The sequence below is a fragment of the Pipistrellus hanaki genome, assembly GCF_964339955.1.
Source record: "Pipistrellus hanaki genome assembly, chromosome: 6".
NCBI classification, from domain to species: Eukaryota; Metazoa; Chordata; class Mammalia; order Chiroptera; family Vespertilionidae; genus Pipistrellus; species Pipistrellus hanaki.
In genome coordinates this window covers 62,349,011-62,368,117 of record NC_140508.1, presented here as the reverse complement: position 1 = coordinate 62,368,117, position 19,107 = coordinate 62,349,011, and the positions used below count along the sequence as shown (strand labels likewise).

Here is a 19,107-nt window from a genome sequence, read left to right as displayed (position 1 = left end):
AGGAGTGAGCTGCTTGCCTTCTAGCTTGGCAGCACACTGTCAGAGACCCTGAGGAGGCTCTGAAAGGGTCCCACCAAATGCTCCAGTGGATGTGTGCTTGGTAAGCCAGTGCCAGCAAAAGGAACAGATCAGGCAGACCTCCACTGGGAATGGTACAGGACCTCCGGAGGGGTGCAGGTGCATGCCGCCTCCTAGCTCTGTAGTTGCCCGCTGCCTGAGACCCTGACAAAGGAGTCTTCTGTTGGGGGTGGTGCCTGGCTACCCTGTGATAGGTGGGAAAGATTGGCCCTTGTTCCAACACCACTCAGTTCAGTGATCCTCTGAGAGTCTGTCTATAGTTGCTTCAGTAAAAGAGCACACCTCAGGCACCTATTGGGTACAGCCAGCAGTCCTTTATTCCTCACTTGAGCTTGGCAGGTTGGTGTCGCCCGTATTTGGAGGACGGTGCTAGTGCACTTTCTCCAGTTGATCTCCATAGCTGGCTTCCCAGGTCTCTGGAACTATGCCATCCAGATCTTCTCTTTATGGCTTCCATATGCCCTGAGCCTCCTTCCTTCTGTTAGAGCCCTGGGTGAGTTCCCAAGATGAAGCTCCTGTGCATTGGCCCTTTAGGAGAGCACCCAGGATTCTAACAGACTCCCTCCTCTTTCCAGCGAACAAAGTTCCCACTTATTTTTGGTACCAGATGCAATGCAGCCTCCTCTTTGATTTTATAAATCAAAGCTGTCTTATTCTAAACAACTTTCCTTGCAATGTCTACTACATATTCTCCTACTATAGTCTTAGTGTTCAGTGCTTTTACATGGTTGCACAGTCTCTAGTATCAAATCCCTCAACTTTCCTTGAAAATTGTCTGCTTTTTCACACCTTTGAAATCTACACATGCTGTATATGCTCTGGGCCTATCTTTTCTATTTGAGCAACATTTTCAAGACCAGACTCTAGTGGGGAAAGGGTAAAAAAACAGAATAGAACTATAGTCTCCTTAGGCGAAGTTATATGCTCCTCCTCTGATTCCTGAGCCCTCTATATTTTATTAGAGAATTAGTCACATTGTTTTATTATAACTGTCTATTTGTTTATCCTTGAGGGTTGCCTCATTTTTCTTTGTTTCCCCACTATCTGACGTGTAAGATACTTAACTATTCACTAAATAAAAGAATAGTGCTCTCCTTTAGAAGTATTAACACTTGGTTTATTCCAACTTCCTCATTCACATCTAAGGAGACACCAGTTCAGAATGAGGTTGTGACTTACATAAAGTGAAATATATTAGTGACACAGCTTCAACCCAAATCTAGTTTTTGTGATTCTCATTTCAGCATTGTTCTAATTTGCGTGTGACCATCTGCACTGCTTTCTTATGGTCTAGATGAGATTAATGGCACTGAGGGAATCATTTAAATTTTTGATGGCAAGGAGTGAATGGAATGTGTTATAAAAGGCAGAGTCATTTTGGGACTGGAGGCCTTTAAAATAGTACCTGGGATCCAAGGATAAGACTGGATTTCCAAGTCCCTGAAACTGTGCTGAAGTGTGTGTGTGTGTGTGTGTGTGTGTGTGTGTGTTCTGCTTGGTTATTTAGTTTCTATGTGACTCCATAGCTTTTGTCAGATTCTTAAATCTGTGACTTTTCAAAAGATAAAGACCACTGCTTAAGGGAAAGGAGCCTTGGGAATGGTGCCCCAATAGAGACTACATGACTAAAAATCATATTGTAGAGATGCAAATCAAAACGACAATGTGGTACCATCTCACACCTGTCAGAATGGCTATCATCAACAAATCAACAAAGGACAAGTGCTGGCGAGGATGAGGAGAAAAAGGAACCCTCATGCACCTCTGGTGGGAAGGTGGGAATGCAAACTGGTGCAACCACTGTGGAGAACAGTATGGAGTTTCCTTAAAAAACTGAAAATGGAACTCCCATTTGACCCAGTAATCCCACTCCTAGAAATATATCCTAAGAAACCAGAAACAGCAATCAGAAAGGATCTATGTACTCCTATGTTCATAGCAGCACAATTTACAATAGCTAGGATTTGGAAACAGTTTAGGAGCCCATCAGCAGATGACTGGATCTACAAAATGGAATACTATGCTGCCATAAAAAAGAAGGAATTCTTATCATTTGCAGCAACCTGGATGGAATTGGAGAACATTATGCTGAGTGAAATAAGCCAGTCAATGGAAGAAAAATACCACATGATTTCACTCATTTATGGATAATAAGGAACATTATAAACTGATGAACAAAAAGATAGATACAGAGACAGTAAAGAAACAGACTGTCAAATTACAGTGGGGAAGGTAGGGAGATATGGGGAAGATAAGAGATCAACTGAAGGATTTGTATGCATGAATATAAGCATAACCAATGGACGCAAAACTCTAGGGAGGGAACGGGGGGGGGGGATTATAAGGTATGTACACATATTCCTTAATAAAAAAATAAAAATTATATTGTTCTGCCTTTGACATACATTCCAGTAGGTTAATGATACTTAAAATTAAGAAAATCCAGATTGCTACATTAGTGCCCTAGTCTTTCTGGCTTGCCTCTTGTTTAATATCTTGATTTTAACAGAATCTTCAACAAACTTTTTTTTTTTTTTTTTTTTTTTTTTTTGCTTTTCCCAGATCATTACTGTCCACAGAATTCCCTGTTTGCAGTTGGAGAATTATTGTCTTGCAGTCTCCTGCTGTCCTGTCTCCCTGCCTGATCCCTTTGTTCTCTTACTCTGTTCATTCTCTTCTAGAAAGTAAACTAGCGCTATGGACAGATAAGAACTAGAAAAGCAATATTATAATGAACATAAGTGGGCTCTTCACTGTATCAAATAAGTATACATATGATTTGTTTCCCCTAGAAATTCCTATCTAGATTCTCTATGCTCTGTTCCCTGTGGTAGTTCCACTGAATGTTCCATTAAAGTCGTTATTTCTTTTTGGTGAGCAGTTAGAGGCAGAGAATATTTAGACCAGCTAGTAAATTAGGACTTTTGATAATACCCTCCATTACTTTGGATAATAGTGACTAGCCATATGCTAAGTCAGTTTAGCATAGAAGAGTTAAAACATAGTAGCTGACAGCTGAGAAAGACAATTCAGCAAACTAATTAAAAAAAAATATATATATATATATATTTTATTGATTTTTTACAGAGAGGAAGAGAGAGGAACAGAGAGTTAGAAACATCGATGGGAGAGAGTCATTGATCAGTTGCCTCTTGCACACCTCCCACCAGGGATGTGCCCTCAACCAAGGTACATGCCCTTGACCGGAATCGAACCTGGGACCTTTCAGTCCACAGACCGACGCTCTATCCACTGAGCCAAACCGGTCTCGGCTCAGCAAACTAATTTTGATTATAACTTTAGATTCTACTGATTTGAGTAAAATACTAAACTTTTCTGTTCTATTGTTACTTGGAATGATGTTCTATCTTGTCAGGCATTGTGCAAAATTGCCATTAATAATGAATATATTGCTGCTGCCCTACCTGATTTGGCTCAGTGGATAGAGTCAGCCTGTGGACTGAAGGGTCCCTGGTTCGATTCCGGTCAAGGACATGTTCCTTGGTTGCAGTCACATCCCCAGTGGGGAGTGTTCGGAAGGCAGCTGATCAATGTTTCTCTTTCATCGATGTTTCTTTTTTTTCTTTTCTTTTTTTTTTTAAATATATTTTATTGATTTTGTACAGAGAGGAAGGGAGAGAGATAGAGAGTTAGAAACATCGATGAGAGAGAGTCATCAATCAGCTGCCTCTTGCACACCCCCCACTGGGGATATGCCCGCAACCAAGGTACATGCCCTTGACCGGAATCGAACCCGGGACCCTTCAGTCCCCAAGCCGACGCCCTATCCATTGAGCCAAACCTGTCTTGGCTCATCGATGTTTCTAAGTCTCTATCCCTCTCCCTTCCTCTCTGTAAAAAATCAACAAAATATATGTATTTAAAAAATAAATATAGTGCTATTTCATTTTTTGTAGTGCTATTTTAAATGTATTTAATGTAGTGTTAATGTTCTATTTATGGTAGAGTAATGGTTATAGTTTGTAAATACCTTTTGAGACCTTTAAAATGAAACCTGTGAAAGAAATGTCCAATGTATATAAAATCCTACAAAATTTACCATGTGACTTTAGGGGTTTTATAGGCCCCCTAAAGACTGTTTGAGGTTGATGACCTACAGATAGAAGGTCAAGAAACTGATTTAAGATGAAATACTTTCATCTATGGATTTCTGTTATCTTTTCAAATGTGATAGTTTCCTATCTTCTAATTCTTTAACAATCCAGTATATCTGGTTTAATATATTCTACATTCTATCAGTTTCATTTGGTTCACATCACTCATTTGTAACTTTAATTCAAACTGCTTTCATTCCTCTGCAGAAAAATCTCATACTGAATTATTGTATTTCTTCTTTCACTGTATTTGAACAGTTTTGTATTCTGAAAACTATCAATTCCTCTTAACAGTTTACTTAATAGTACTTCTAGGAATTCCTTAAGTGGGTTGGAGTAAGGTCATATGGTTCCTAGAATGTGTACCACACTGTTCCTAGTTAAGGGTTGGGGTAACCTTAGAAAATTGTAGTCACTCCATGACGATAGGAATTACTTCTGTGATATTTATGTTTTAACCAGTGAAGTTATAAATAGGTTCACATTTAAAATTGGAAAGTTTTTATTTTTTAAATCTCTATTGCTATAATTTAATTTCCATCATTGTTAGGATGAAATAGTTATTTCATAATATTTTATTAAATAATATTTTTGTACTTGGTACATATCTTTGTTCTATACAGTGCACAAAACTTTATGTTCTTGTTGTACTGTGGAGTGTTCTGCCTTGAACTGTTGTGGTGGAACAACAAATAAGAATTAGGACCCTGCTGAAACCCGTTTGGCTCAGTGGTAGAGCGTCGGTCTGCGGACTGAAAGGTCCCAGGTTCGATTCCGGTCAAGGGCATGTACATTGGTTGCAGGCACATCCCCGGTAGAGGGTGTGCAAGAGGCAGCTGGTTGATGTTTCTAGCTCTATCCCTCTCTCCTCCTCTCTGAAAAAATCAATAAAATATATTTAAAAAAAAAAAAGAAAAAAGAATTAGGGTCCTAACTGGTTTGGCTCAGTGGATAGAGCATCGGCCTATGGACTCGAGGGTCCCAGGTTCAAGATTAAAAAATAAAAATAAAAAAGTAGGAAATTGGAAAAGAGTAATCTATTTATTTTTAATAAGAAAAAACTAGGACTTTAAGATAATCCCAAATCGATAGATTTTCTATTTATGGGATAACATAGCTAAATTTCTTTTTTTATATTTAAGGTCTCTAGTTGATTCCTGAATTATGTGATAGTTAAACATTCACTTTTATTTTTATTTTTTAAAATTTTTAAAAAATATATTTTATTGATTTTTTACAGAGAGGAAGGGAGAAGGATAGAGAGCTAGAAATGTCGATGAGAGAGAAACATCAACCACTGCCTCTTGCACACCCCCTACCAGGGATGTGCCCGCAACCAAGGTACATGCCCTTGACCGGAATCGAACCTGGGACCTTTCAGTCCGCAGACCGATGCTCTACCACTGAGCCAAACCGGTTTCGGCAAGCATTCACTTATTATTATTATTATTTATTTATTTTTATTAGTTTCCAAGAGAGAGAGAGAAACATCTTGAGAAACATTGAATATTTTGCTTCTCAAAAGCACTGCAACCAGATTAAACCCACAATGTGGGTATGTGCCCTGACAGGGAATCAAACTGGCCACCTTTTGGTGCACTGGACAATGCTCCAACCAGCCAGGGCATTGTTCACTTTCTTTTATTAGTCAAATGTTTGTGCATATACTCTGCCTGAAGATATTGTGGAGGGACAATCAAGTATGAAGCTAAATATCCTGCATACTTCAAAAACTATTATTTTAGACTAGAGGCCCAATGGACGAAATTCGTGCAAGGGGCTTGGCCTTCGCAATCGTGGCAGGCAAGGGAACCCAGAGTAAGGATGTTCATCAATAAATTAGTTAAATAATTTATTTGTGCTTAATTTCTAGAACTATCTGGTGTTTGACTTTTTTTTCTTTTTCTTTTTTTATTAAATTATTATCTGTGTCCATATTTTAACATTGCCCCCCCCCCCCCCATACTTTTAAAATGCTTTTTTTCTCAAATGTGTTAGTGTGGGGGGAAAAAGCCCAAATTAAATGTTGCTGTTAATGCATACTATTTTTTTTTTTTTGGTAAGTTTCTGTTTTTTACCTGAATTCTTCAAATTATCCTATATAATGAAAGGCTAATATGCAAATTGACCAAACTGCAGAATGACCAGTATCTATGACGTGCACTGACCACCAGGGATGCAGATGCTCAACGCAGGAGCTGCCCCCTGGTGGTCAGTGTGCTCCCACAGGGGGAGTGCCACTCAGCCAGAAGCTGGGCTCACAGCTGTCGAGCACAGTGATGGTGGCAGTAGCCTCTCCCGGCTCTGCGGTAACGCTGATGTCTGACTGCCCACACGGAGTGGGCCTAAGCCATCAGTAGGACATAGCTCAAGGGCTCCTGAACTGTGAGAGGGTGCAGGCCAGGTTGAGCCCTCCCTCTATCCCCTTATCCCCCATGCATGGAATTTGTGCACCTGGCTTTTAGTATTTCATATGAAAGAAAAAACCTGCTGATGTTGGATACACGTATCTGCACCTAATGCAGGCATAATCTCACAGAATTTCTTCCATCGTGGAATACAGAAAACCACAAGGGTCCTAAAATGTGCCTCTGGCCTAGTGGTTGTTGCTAATCATTTATGGCTCCAGAAATAAAATTTGAGTCTATTTCTGGACTAAAAGTAAAAGTTATATGACATGAAGATAAAAGAAATAGGTTACAATTTTAAGATAGAAACTTTGTAATATAGTTAGATAATATTAAGAGAGTTTAGTCAGAAATTTGAATATGATGTAGTAATCTTAGACACTCATTGCATTCTATGTGTCATAAAATGTTTAATGTTGCCTTATAGGTGTTGAATATAGCATGACAGTAAATAAATATATTAAGAGCAAAGACTTTCTTGCCTGAAGGACCTCGGTTCAGTCCTTGGGTTTGCCACTTACTAGCTTTGTGACCTTTGGTAGATGGTTTAGCCTCTCAAGTCATTCCTTGCATTGGTATTGTAAGAATTGAATGAGGTAATGCATATAATATGTTTTGCATAGTACTTGGCATATTACAAGTGTTCAATAAGTGTTATTTTGTCCTGGCTGGGAAAGTATCTGTTTTGCTATATAAAATTTAAAAGGAATATTAAAATATATTTTTGTTATTTTAAGGAAATTCGAAATGAGTCCCATGACTATCCTCATAGAGTGGCCAAGTTTCCAGAAAACAGAAATCGAAACAGATACAGAGATGTAAGCCCATGTAAGTACCTGTGGGTTTGTGTGCATATTTATGTTTGTTGGTTTGTTTCAGGAGTCAGGATACAGTGAAAAAGAAGGTTTGATCAGGGCTGATAAGTACAGTAATTTAAAAAAAAATTTTTTTATTTTTAGAGAAAGGAAGGTAGAGGGATAGAGAGAGAATAGAAACATTAATGAGAGACATCAATTGGCTGCCTACTGCACACCCCCTACTGGGGATCAAGCCTGCAACCCCAGCATGTGCACTGACCAGGAATCAATCCAGTGACCTTGCCCTAGCCGGTTTGGCTCAGTGGATAGGGCCTTGGTTTGCAGACAGAAAGGTCCCAGGTTTGATTTTGGTCAAGTGCACATGCCCGGGTTGCAGACTCGATCTCAGTAGGGGGGTATGCAGGAGGCAGCCGGTCAATGATTCTCTTCTATCATTGATGTTTCTATCTTTCTCTCCCTCTCCCTTCCTCTCTGAAATCAATAAAAATATATTTTAAAATCACAAAAAACAAAACCGGTGACCTCTTAATCCTGGCTCAACACTGAACCACTGAGCCACACCAGATGGTCAGTATTTTTTATTTTTTTTAAATATATTTTATTGATTTTTTACAGAGAGGAAGAGAGTTAGAAACATCGAGAGAGACTCATCAATCAGCTGCCTCCTGCACACCTCCTACTGGGGATGTGCCCGCAACCAATGTACATGCCCCTGACCGGAATCGAACCCAGGACCTTTCAGTCCGCAGACCTACGCTCTACCACTGAGCCAAACCGGTTTCGGCTTCAATGGTTTTAATACTGGCTTTTCGTATGCCATTCTTTCACATGACACTTTCTCTATAGGTCAACTTTTAGATTTGATACACACGAACACACAATTTTGTGAACAGTTGTTACACTAGGGTTTAGAATTAAAATGCATTCAGATACTATATATGCATCTTAATTCCTTTTACATCTGTATTTACATTCCCCTTTTCTCTTCTCGTATTGTTTATATACACCTTTCTCTCTCTCTCTGGCTTTTGTTTTATTTTTCTTACTCAGTCTTGCCAGAGTTTGTTACTCTTGTCCAAGAATCAACTTTCTGACCAGGCACAACTTTCTGTTTTAATATAGACATTTAAGATAGTATATTTTCTTAGTAGTAGTGTTTTTGTTTGTTTGTTTGTTTTAATCCTCATCCGAGGATATTTTTTCCATTGATCTTTAGAGAGAGAGTAGAAGGGAGGGGTAGAGGGGGAGAGGGAAAAGCATCCATGTGAGAGACACATGGACTGGTTGCCTCCTGCACCTGCCCTCACCAAGGGGCCAGATGGAGTATGCAATGAAGTACGTGCCCTTGACCAGGAAAAGAACCTGAGACCCTTTGGTTTGTGGGCTGATGCTCTAATTACTGAGAAACATCGGCCAGGACTCTTAGTAGTAGTTTTTTTTTGTTTTTTTTTACAAGTTTTTTTTTTTTTTAATAAATCTTTATTGTTCATATTATTACAAATGTTCCTCATTTTTTCCCCCTCCATTGCTCCCCTCCACACCACGCTCTGCCCTTTCCCCACCCCCCGTTGTCCTCATCCATAGGTGCACAGTTTATGTTGTCTCTTCCCGCATCCCCCACTCCTCTTTTCCCTGGGAATCGTCAGTTCACTCCCCTTCCATACCTCTGATTCTATTATATTCACCAGTTAATATTGTTCATCAGATTTTTTAATTTCCTTGGTTTTTAGATTCACTTGTTGATAGTTACGTATTTGTTGTTTATAATTTTTATCTTTATTTTCTTCTTCTTTCTAAAGAACCCCCTTCGGCAATTCATATAATTCTGGCTGGGGGTGATGAACTTCTTTAGCTTTTTTTTATTTGTGAAGCTCTTTTGATTCTGAATGATAGCTTTGCCGGGTAGAGTATTTTTGGCTATAGGTTCTTGCTATTCATCACCTTGAATATTTCTTGCCATTCCCGTCTGGCCTGCATGGTTTCTGTTGAGAAATCAGCTGACAATCGTATGGGTGCTCCTTTATAGGTAACTACCTGCTTTTCTCTTGCTGCTTTTAATATTCTCTTTTTGTCTTTTGCTCTTGGAATTTTAATTATGATGTGTCTTGGTGTGGACCTCTTTGAATTTCTTTTGTTTGGGGTTCTGTGCACTTCCTGGACTTGTAAGTCTAATTCTTTCCCCAGGTTGGGGAAGTTTTCTGTCACTATTTCTTTCAGTATGTTTTCAGTATCTTGCTCTCTTCTTCTGGGACCCCCCTATAATTCTGATGTTGGTTCCCTTGAAGTTGTCCCAGAGGTTTCTTACATTATCTTCAACTTTCTGGATTCTCTTGTCTTCTTTCTTCTGTGGAGGAGTGTCTTCTGGCTCTTTATGTTCTCAATCTTTTACTTGATTCTTGTGATCTTCCATCCTGTTTTTAGGACTCTGTATAATATTTTTTATTTCAGACAATGTATTCTTTATTTCCAGTTGATCCCTTTTCATATCCTCATAGGTCTCATTTATTTTATTTGCCTTTTCTAGGAAATTCTTGAAAAACCTTATAACCGTGGTTTTGAACTCTATATTCAGTCGCTAGTTGTCCTCCTTTTTTTCCCGTTTGTGTTCTGTTTCCTTGTCTCGGCATTTTCACAGCTTCTCTGAGTTGGTAGCGTGGCTTTGTGTGCTAAGGTGTCCTATATGGTTCAGTGGGTCAGCCTCCCAGTTACCTGAGGTGGACACTCTTGGTGCACCCCTTTGTGAACTGTGTGTACAGCCTTATTGTAGTTAAGTCTTTTTTTTTTTTTTTTTAAGATCTTCAATTGATTTTTTTAAAATTTATTTTTTTAATTTTTTTTTTTTTATTGATTTTGTACAGAGAGGAAGGGAGAGAGATAGAGAGTTAGAAATATCGATGAGAGAGAGTCATCGATCAGCTGCCTCTTGCACACCCCCCTACTGGGGATATGCCCGCAACCAAGGTACATGCCCTTGACCGGAATCGAACCCAGGACCTTTCAGTCCCCAAGCCGAAGCTCTATCCATTGAGCCAAACCGGTTTCGGCTGTAGTTAAATCTTGATTGTTGTTGGTATTCCTGGGAGGAACTGACCTCCAGGCCAATTGGCTGTGAGGATCAGCCTTGTCTATGCCAGGAGACAGCCTTATTCAACTAGACTTGGAAAATTGCAAAAGCCTCTGTGCTCAGCTTGGATGGGGTAGAATTTCAGGGTGGAGCCTACAGCCTTGGCTTCCATCAGCCCCGCCTTATGGGGTTCCTGAGTCTCAGTGTTCTTCAGTGTCCTTCGGTACTCACTGCTTTGGTACTTGCTGCAAGCACCTCTTAGAGAAAGGTGCCCTCGAGTTTGACCCGCTACCAAACAGTCTAGTCTCTCCCCCAATGAGCCCGGAACTGGGATTCACTGTATTTGGAAGTGGGGTTCAGTGCAGTCTGGAGCTTTTGTCTCCTTCCTGCTAGGGCAATCCAATGGCACAGTCAACAGTCCGTCCTCTGCACGCAACGTGTGCACCTCTGGGACTCTGCCTTTCGCCGCTCCCCTGAGTTTCCACCTTACAGCCCAGATTCCCTCTGTATGAGCCTGGGTCCCCAGGGTCTGGCCTAGAACTGGGCTTCAGTGCAGTCAGAACTGGGGCTCAGCACAGTCCAGAGCTTTTATCTCCTTCCCAGTAGGGAATGCCAGCCAGGCACTCAGCCGTCCCTCCTCTCCAGCTCAGTCCTATCTCCACGCGCGCACCGTGTCTCCATACCTTAGGCTTTTACAGCTCCTCTGATTTTCCTTCTGGTTTTCTCTTTACTTCTATCAATAGTTGTAGAATTTCTAGTCAGTCAACTTTCCTGTAGTTCTGGATAATGTCCATTTTGTATTTTAGTTGTATTTTTTGAAATTGTTGTGTGAGGCTGCAATTCGGCGTTTACCTATGCCGCCATCTTGGTTTCTCTCCTCTTATTGTGGATTTGAAGAATGAAGCCACAGACAAAGGGTGGAAGATAGATGAAAAGAATGGAAATTTATTGGAAACAAGTACAGACTCCCATGTGGGGAGGGGTCCCAAAGCGGGTAACCCACTAAGCTCTTTTTTTCTAAGATTTCTAAAGGCTGCAGTTCTTTGCTTCTTGATTTTGCCTTCCAATTGGTAGAATATCAGCTTCAAAGCTCAAACCCCACACAGTACCCCCACACACACCCTCCTTCTCTATCTCCTCTGAAAATCTGTTTTCCTTTCTCCCATTTGTCAGCATTTCTCTGTCCTCTGTGAAAGTTTGTTTCCTCTTTCTCCCCATGCCCTTTGGCTTTTCCCTATCTTCTGTGAATGGATGTCTCTTCCTCTCCCCTTATCCTGTGGTACCTCTTCTCTCTCTCTCTCTCTCTCTCTCTCTCTCTCTCTCTCTCTCTCTCCCTCTCTCTCTCTCTCTCTCTCTCTCTCTGTTAATGTATGCCTTTTGGCAGCTCCAAGCTCTCACCTATGGGCTCCAAGCCTTCCTCCCCCATTGGGTCGCGTTTATTTCTAAGACTCCCTAAACCTGCCTATTTTACCCCTAAAACTCCTTTCAAATCTTTTAGTGTATTAATGAGGGTCAGTCCGTAAAAATAATACAGGACTAGTCCTTTCTGCTCATTTTATCTTACAGACAAGAAAACTGAGACCCCAGAAACCCCAGTGTCTTGGCTGTTATCACAGGCTGTAGTGTCTAAGGAGCTTGGATACTAATAATGTTTCTTAAGTAGTAGCTTATTGTCTTTCTTTTTTTAAAGATCTCACACATTTATTACTGAACCATCCTACTATTGCAGGAGGGAAAAAAAAATCAACAGAGCAAAATCACAAGTCCATTAATTCTCCAATTAAAATGCTCCAACTGTCCAGACAGTAGCATCTTTTCAGTCATTTAAAGGTGTAGGCAGCCTGGATACAGCATAAATATGTGAGTCCTCTCTCATGAGTGAGTTCTGATAGGCCCAGTTTGGTTCTTCTCCAATGTCTCCTCTTCGAGTTGTACCTGATTTTATTGCCAGTTTTCATCCGAATCCATTGGGGAATGGGCCGATTCTACTTTTGTTTCTTGGCCAGGAACCTCTTGATCCTGAAAGTCTTGTGGGAAGACATGGTGAAGGAGAGGCGAGCGTACGCACCTCGATGGCGGAGAAAAAGAGCAGTAGTAGCTTATTTTCTATATAAATCATAGCTGGTCTAAAATCACATATGCTGGTAGAGCCAGAGTAGACATCAGAATACACATCTTATGGCCCTTTAGCCTTCCCTCACCCATTTTCTTTCATCTGTACCACAGAATTTCAGATATCTATACTAAAAAGTCTTCCTGATCTCTTTCTCTCTTTTTGTTGAACTAGTCTACTCTCAAAATCAGTTAATAGTTTCATTTCCTGCTTATGATTTAATAGTGATTTGTCATCCTGACAAAATTCTACCATAGCTTAACATTTGTTATGAAAAACTTCCTGAATTCATTATATAAACAGTGTTTGAACACTTACTAACCTAAATTGTTATGATACTGTACTAGGTACTATGAGAAAATGGAAGTAGAAACCCTTTTTCTCTGATCGTCAGATTTAGGAGGTAAAACTAATGAAATGAGACTAACACATCAGTACAGGATTTCACAACTCTGAACTTAAATTGCAGGCTGCTGCTCTTCCCTTTGTTCACTGGGCTCAAATCACATTCTTTGTATCCCTCAGACACATCAGACATGTACCTACCTTACAGCATTCACTCTTCTGTGTGTTTGTAACTCTCTTAACCAAATATCCATGATTGACCTCCAAGTCTTTGCTTAAATGTCACTGTCTCATTGAGATCCACCCTGACCACCTTTTTTACAATTGCAAGCTACTCACTTTTCATTCTCACTGCCTCTGCTTGGTTCAGTACTCCACCTCTTGATTAAACTGTTGACTGAAAATTCTGAGTGTTGAAAGTATTAAATGCAAAGAACAGATCATCCTTAATTTGCCTGACCTAACTTACTGCTTAGGGATCCCTTCTTTTTTTCTCAGCCCTGACACCACCCCCTCCTCAGCCTAGAAGGGACCACCATCTGGGGCCATAGACATGTAGGTTAAGAATGGAGTGAGGAGTGTCTCCTGTCACTCTGCTCCCCAGCTTTAGTTTTATAAATGTAGTAGTAGGATTCCTTGTGGCTTGGTCTCCAAAGCCTTTTTACTTATCTATGCATTGGCTTTAATTGGGTTCACAACAAATACTCTGCCCCATGCAGGTAGGCCCAAGTAGGACTCTGGAGGTTGTGTTTGCCATTGAAATGGAGAAGTTTCAGAACCAAAGACGACCTTGCTTTGCTTATTTTCATATTCCCCTTGGGGCCAGAGGGCTCTGGGCAGCTGGACAAGGAAGAGAGAGGGACTTAGCTCACAATCTTCCTAACTTTTCTTTCTTTCTTTTTTTTTCTTTTTAAAAAAAAAATCTATTTTATTGATTTTTTACAGAGAGGAAGGGAGAGGGATAGAGAGTTAGAAACATTGATGAGAGAGAATCATCGATCAGCTGCCTCTTGCACACCCCCTACTGGGGATGTGCCCGCAACCAAGGTACATGCCCTTGACCAGAATCGAACCCGGAACCTTTTAATCCGCGGGCTGACGCTCTATCCACTGAGCCAAACTGGTTTCGGCATCTTCCTAGCTTTTCTAAACCAAAGTTCTGCCATATGACCAGCCCCGCCTTGCTGCTGTTTTTTTTCTTTCCTATGGATTTTTGTGCTAATTGGGAAGCAGGATTTTCTATGTGGGAGACACTTATTGGTATAAGAAGGAAGTTTCTGTTTTTCAGGAAGTCCTCTATTTGGTGTCTTTTCCCTCATTATCTTTTCTCAATCTATGTAAGGGGCTCTGGCCACCATCATCTCCTGTGATGCCAGAGGACTGCCACCCCAGCTCTTTGCCAGAGCTCTAATGTCCCTTCTAGGGACACTGGCATTCTCTAGCGTGGCCTGCGGTATGGGTGTGCAGGCTGGTGTGGAGGTCAGGGGCATGTAGGGAGAACTCACTGTCCTTTGGAGCTAGTAAGGAGGGTTGGCTTAGAGCTTGGAAAGTGCCACTTCTGGCAGGTTTGGAATTTTTCAAATAAATTCTTATTTGGTAGTTTTAAAAAAATACGAAACCATCACAGTGGGGGTTCCATCAAAGAAGTTGTGTAGAGAAAAATAGGTCATGGGCTGGATCTTCAAGGAAGTGAGGTTTTTGTGATATAGTTGAAGGTAGAAATCACACCCTAGGTGAAGAACAGGATGAAAGGCAATGCCAAGGAAGAGCTCAGGGGGCATGTATAGGATGGCAAAAGAACCAACTTGGATGTATCCAAGAGAGCCATGTAGTGTGGGAAATATGCAGTCGCCAGTGGAACAATCTTCCTTTCACTTCATGGTAATTATTCTTGATCTCTGCCTTGGTGTAACCTGTTGTGGGTAGTTATGATGAATGTCAATCCTCCATTCTATTTGACATGATAGACTTTCCAAAAGGAGATTTCTTATAGTAATTATAAACTAGGTGAAACTGGATGGTTTTTTTTTTGTTTTTTTTTGTTTTTAGTTCTTCTTTCTTTCTTTTTTAAACTTACTATGACAGTATTGAAAGAGGAAGCAAATCTGTATTGTCAGCTCAGGCCACAACTAGAGTTTAGTCATTTCTTGATAGGTGAAACCATTTCTCAGAAAACATAACTGTTTAAGGGTGGGAGGTAAAGGAATCTTCAGACATTTGTTTGATTTGTATCCAACTTATGTAGCACAGTTTTATTGGGCATTGCATTTCTTCATGACTCAGTGACAAGAATTAAGAGCAGATGGTGTCCCCATAGAAAAAAAGTATATGTATATGTTCTTTTTTTAATATATATATATTATTGATTTTTTACAGAGAGGAAGGGGGGGAGAGAGAGCCAGAAACGTCGATGAGAGAGAAACATCGACTAGCTGCCTCTTGCACACCCCTTACCGGGGATGTGCCCGCAACCAATGTACATGCTCTTGACCGGAATCGAACCTGGGACCTTTCAGTCTGCAGACCGACGCTCTACCACTGAGCCAAACCGGCTTCAGCTGTATATGTTCTTGATAGTTCTGCTATTGGTGTATTGGATATTAAGAAATAAGATTCCTTATGAAGTATGGTTTGTTGCTTTTGTGGTGTATCATGCAATAAATATAGTCTGAACTCTTCATTTTTCTCATTTTGCTGGAGTCTTTAAAAGATAGGAAAGAGGAAGATAAACATATTTAAATAATGATAAAATATTGTGAGCCTTGGTATATGTTTATAGCAACCAAGGTACATGCCCTTGACCGGAATCGAACCTGGGACCCTTCAGTCCACAGGCTGACACTCTATCCACTGAGCCAATCGGTTTCGGCAGAACTGTTATTTCGATAACCTCATTTCAGAGGTTCCTGGACAGAATAAACAATGCGAGAGAAGAAAGCATGTAACTTTGTGGGGATTTTTCCTAATTCAGAAGTCAAAAGTTTGTTTTGGAATGAACAGTTCACAGATTTGGGGCTGATAGTAAAAGGGCTTGGAAAGCAGACTTTTGATTCCTAGGTTGTAGGGATGACCATGTCCACTCTTCACAGGTATTGGAGAAGAGGCATTGTTCCTTTTTGTTGTCTTGGCTAGAGAATATAAATGAAAAAAGCCACAATTTCCCATATAAAGGCTTTGGTAGTTGTACTTTCTAAAATGTGTATACATAACTATCTTTATAGATAGTTTTAAAGTGATATGTTTAACACCAGAAGCTCTCTTATGCTTTTTCTCCACACAGAGTCTCTTCTGAATTAAAATAGTTATATACACTTTTAAGTGTTTATTCATCTTCTTACTAGAGCAGAAGAATTAAAATAAATATATATCTGCTGGAGCCATCAGGCTCAGCCACCTGTCGTGCGGATGATCAAATAAATTTGTGATCCAAAAAATTAAAAAAATAAAAATAAAATAAATATATACCAATATAGGTGTATTTCAAAGTTTTGTTTTTAACCAGCCCTGAAAATATGGATTCAGCCAACATTTATAGACTGTTCTAAATAGCCATACTGTTTTCCAAAGGATTAATTTATTTTTTCAGTCTTCGCTGCTAACAGAATTAAAAAATAAATCAATCCTCCCCCCCCACCCCTCCATTCAGTGTTCCTTTGCTTCTGCTGACTATGGGAATAAATATTAGAGGAAGCATGGCCTGCTTGGGGGCAGGCTTTGCACGACCCCCCACCCACACCCCATGCTGGTCAGGTAGCCCTTATTTCTGACACCCTAGGCTCTAGGAACAAGTCTTGTTAGTTGGTTTAATTTAATTTTGTTTTTTGTTTTTGTTAATCCTCACCGAGTATATTTTTCCCATTGATTTTTCAGAGAAAGTAGAATTAGGGGGCGGGGGGGGGGGGAAGGGGGAAAAAAAAACCCACATCGATGTGAGAGAGAGAGACAATCTCCCTCGCACACTTGCCCTGACTAGGTAGGGATGGAACCTACACTTAGATATGTGCCCTTGACCAGTAATCAAACCCAGCACGGACACTAACCACTGAGTCATGCAGGTCAGGTTTAATTTAATTTTTTTATTGTTGTCACTATTGCAGATGTCCTTCATACTCTCCCACATCCTTGTTCACCTCCCCACCAGGGCCCGCCTCCACTGCCCTTGGCTGTCACCACACTATTGTCTATGTCCTTGGGTTATGCATATATGTTATTTAGTTAATCCCTTCACCTTCCTTTATCCAGCCTCCCCCCCCCCCTCATTCCTTCACCCTGTTCCCTTCTGACATTTGTCTAGATCTATGTGGTTTTTTAAAAATATATATATTTTATTGATTATTTTACAGAGAGGAAGAGAGAGGAATAGAGAGCTAGAAACATCGATGAGAGAGAAACATCGACCAGCTGCCTCTTGCACATTCCCCACTGGGGATGTGCCCGCAACCAATGTACATGGCCTTGACCAGAATCGAACCCGGGACCCTTCAGTCCACAGACTGATGCTCTATCCACTGAGCCAAACCGGTTTCGGCTAGATCTATGTTTTAACAGGTATGTAATTCTGGTGTTTTTAATGAATTGGAGTGACACCTGGTGTCAATTATAGTTCAGAATCCTTGAAGACAGGGTATGAAAGCACTTAAAGATAGACTGCTGCCAAAACCGGTTTGGCTCAGTGGATAGAGCGTCAGTCTGTGGACTGAAAGGTCCCAGGTTCGATTCTGGTCAAGGGCATGTACATTGGTTGCGGGCACATCCCCGGTAGGGGGCGTGCAGGAGGCAGCTGGTCGATGTTTCTCTCTCATCGACTTTTCTAGCTCTCTATCTTTCTCCCTTCTTCTCTGTGGAAAATCAATAAAATAAAAAAATAAAAAATACAAAAAAGAGATAGACTGCTGAAGGTCTTTCCGTGAGCTGTCCCCTCCAAAGCTGTGGGAGTGTCTGGGATGGTGGCATGCATCATAACCAAATTACCCGCACCCTAGAGAGAACCTTCCCGATTTTGTGGATTCTTGCTTCTGTTGGCCAAATTGTTTTTGTTGTTGTGCAATAGATATGATTAACTTTTGGGGTTTGTGTTCTTTCTGTGATTACAACATGAGGCAATGCATTCCTTTGTTGTTATATTTTAGTGTATCTTGAATTTTAAAGATTGAAAAGCCTGTATTATTCTTTTGATACGTGTTATCTAGGAGATATATGGACTTTACATTTTTTTAATTAGGTAGCTGACTTTTGCTATCTCATAATATAACAGTTAAAGGGTGATTAAACTGTTAAAAAAAAAAGTGACTTTAAAAAAAGTGCTTGCTGACATCATCTTTCCGAGAACACTAGTATAAGTGATTTACTATAACAAGATCTAAGTTTTTCCTGTTGGCAAATGACATGTAATATTTACAGAGATCTTGGGTTCAGTCCAGCAGAAACATCTCAGATAAATTGATGTATGAAACTAAAACCATGCAGTATTTTCTTTCACATGGACATAATGTAAACAGTTTTTCTAGTTTAAAGATAGGAAAGAGAATAGATATTTAGTATTGATTTCTTTGAGGGAAGCAGCTTGTAATATATGCTATCCGCCATAGTTAAAGGTCAAATATATATTCAATTTGTAATTCAGTTATCTGTTTCTGACAGTTGTATATTTAGATTTCTAAATGTTAATTCCGTTCTTATGCATGTGATTACCCTCCTTATTGTCATGCTTTTCTTTTTCTGTTCAAATGATAGCAGGTAAGGTTTTGTACTCAACATATTTAAATTGGCATAAATTCTCAATCTGAGATTTTTTACTTTTAAAAACTTTTTAGAAATATACCTGAACTATTGTAATACTACCTAAATAATGATGCACTTTTAGTTATCTTTGAAAGAATTGTAATACTACAATTGTATTTCAGTTTTTTTTAGCATTAAATTAAATATAGTTTACTGCTAAAAGTAACTTAAATATACAATAGTCCCCTCTTCTGCACAGTTTTACTTGGAGATTTTAGTTACCTCTGGTCCAAATATTAGTCTGAAAATATTAAATGGACAATTCCAGAAATAAAGTATTCATAAGTTTTAAATTGTGTGCCCTCCTGAGTAGCTTGATGAAATTCGATCTGTTCCATTCCACCTGGTCAGGGCCCATTCCTTTGTCTAGCGACTCCACACTGAA

The 19,107-nt window shown here is 40.0% G+C and overlaps 1 protein-coding gene and 1 pseudogene across 6 annotated transcripts in view; one reads left to right on the top strand and one right to left on the bottom strand.

Annotated features, from left to right (window-relative positions):
• PTPN2 (protein tyrosine phosphatase non-receptor type 2) overlaps positions 1-19,107 on the top strand; it is a 56,053-nt gene that overhangs the window by 2,404 nt on the left and 34,542 nt on the right. For all 5 annotated transcript variants that reach the window (XR_014795282.1, XR_014795283.1, XR_014795284.1 and 2 more), the window contains exon 2: positions 7,339-7,429. Coding sequence is in view for 2 of the 5 variants with exons in the window: in XM_084887337.1 (XP_084743463.1) it covers positions 7,339-7,429 (91 nt within the window). In the remaining 3 variants the exon portion in view is untranslated. The remainder of the gene's footprint in view (positions 1-7,338; positions 7,430-19,107) is intronic.
• LOC311624362 (large ribosomal subunit protein eL39-like) lies at positions 12,151-12,525 on the bottom strand (annotated as a pseudogene). The gene has a single exon. The product of its transcript is annotated as a large ribosomal subunit protein eL39-like (transcript).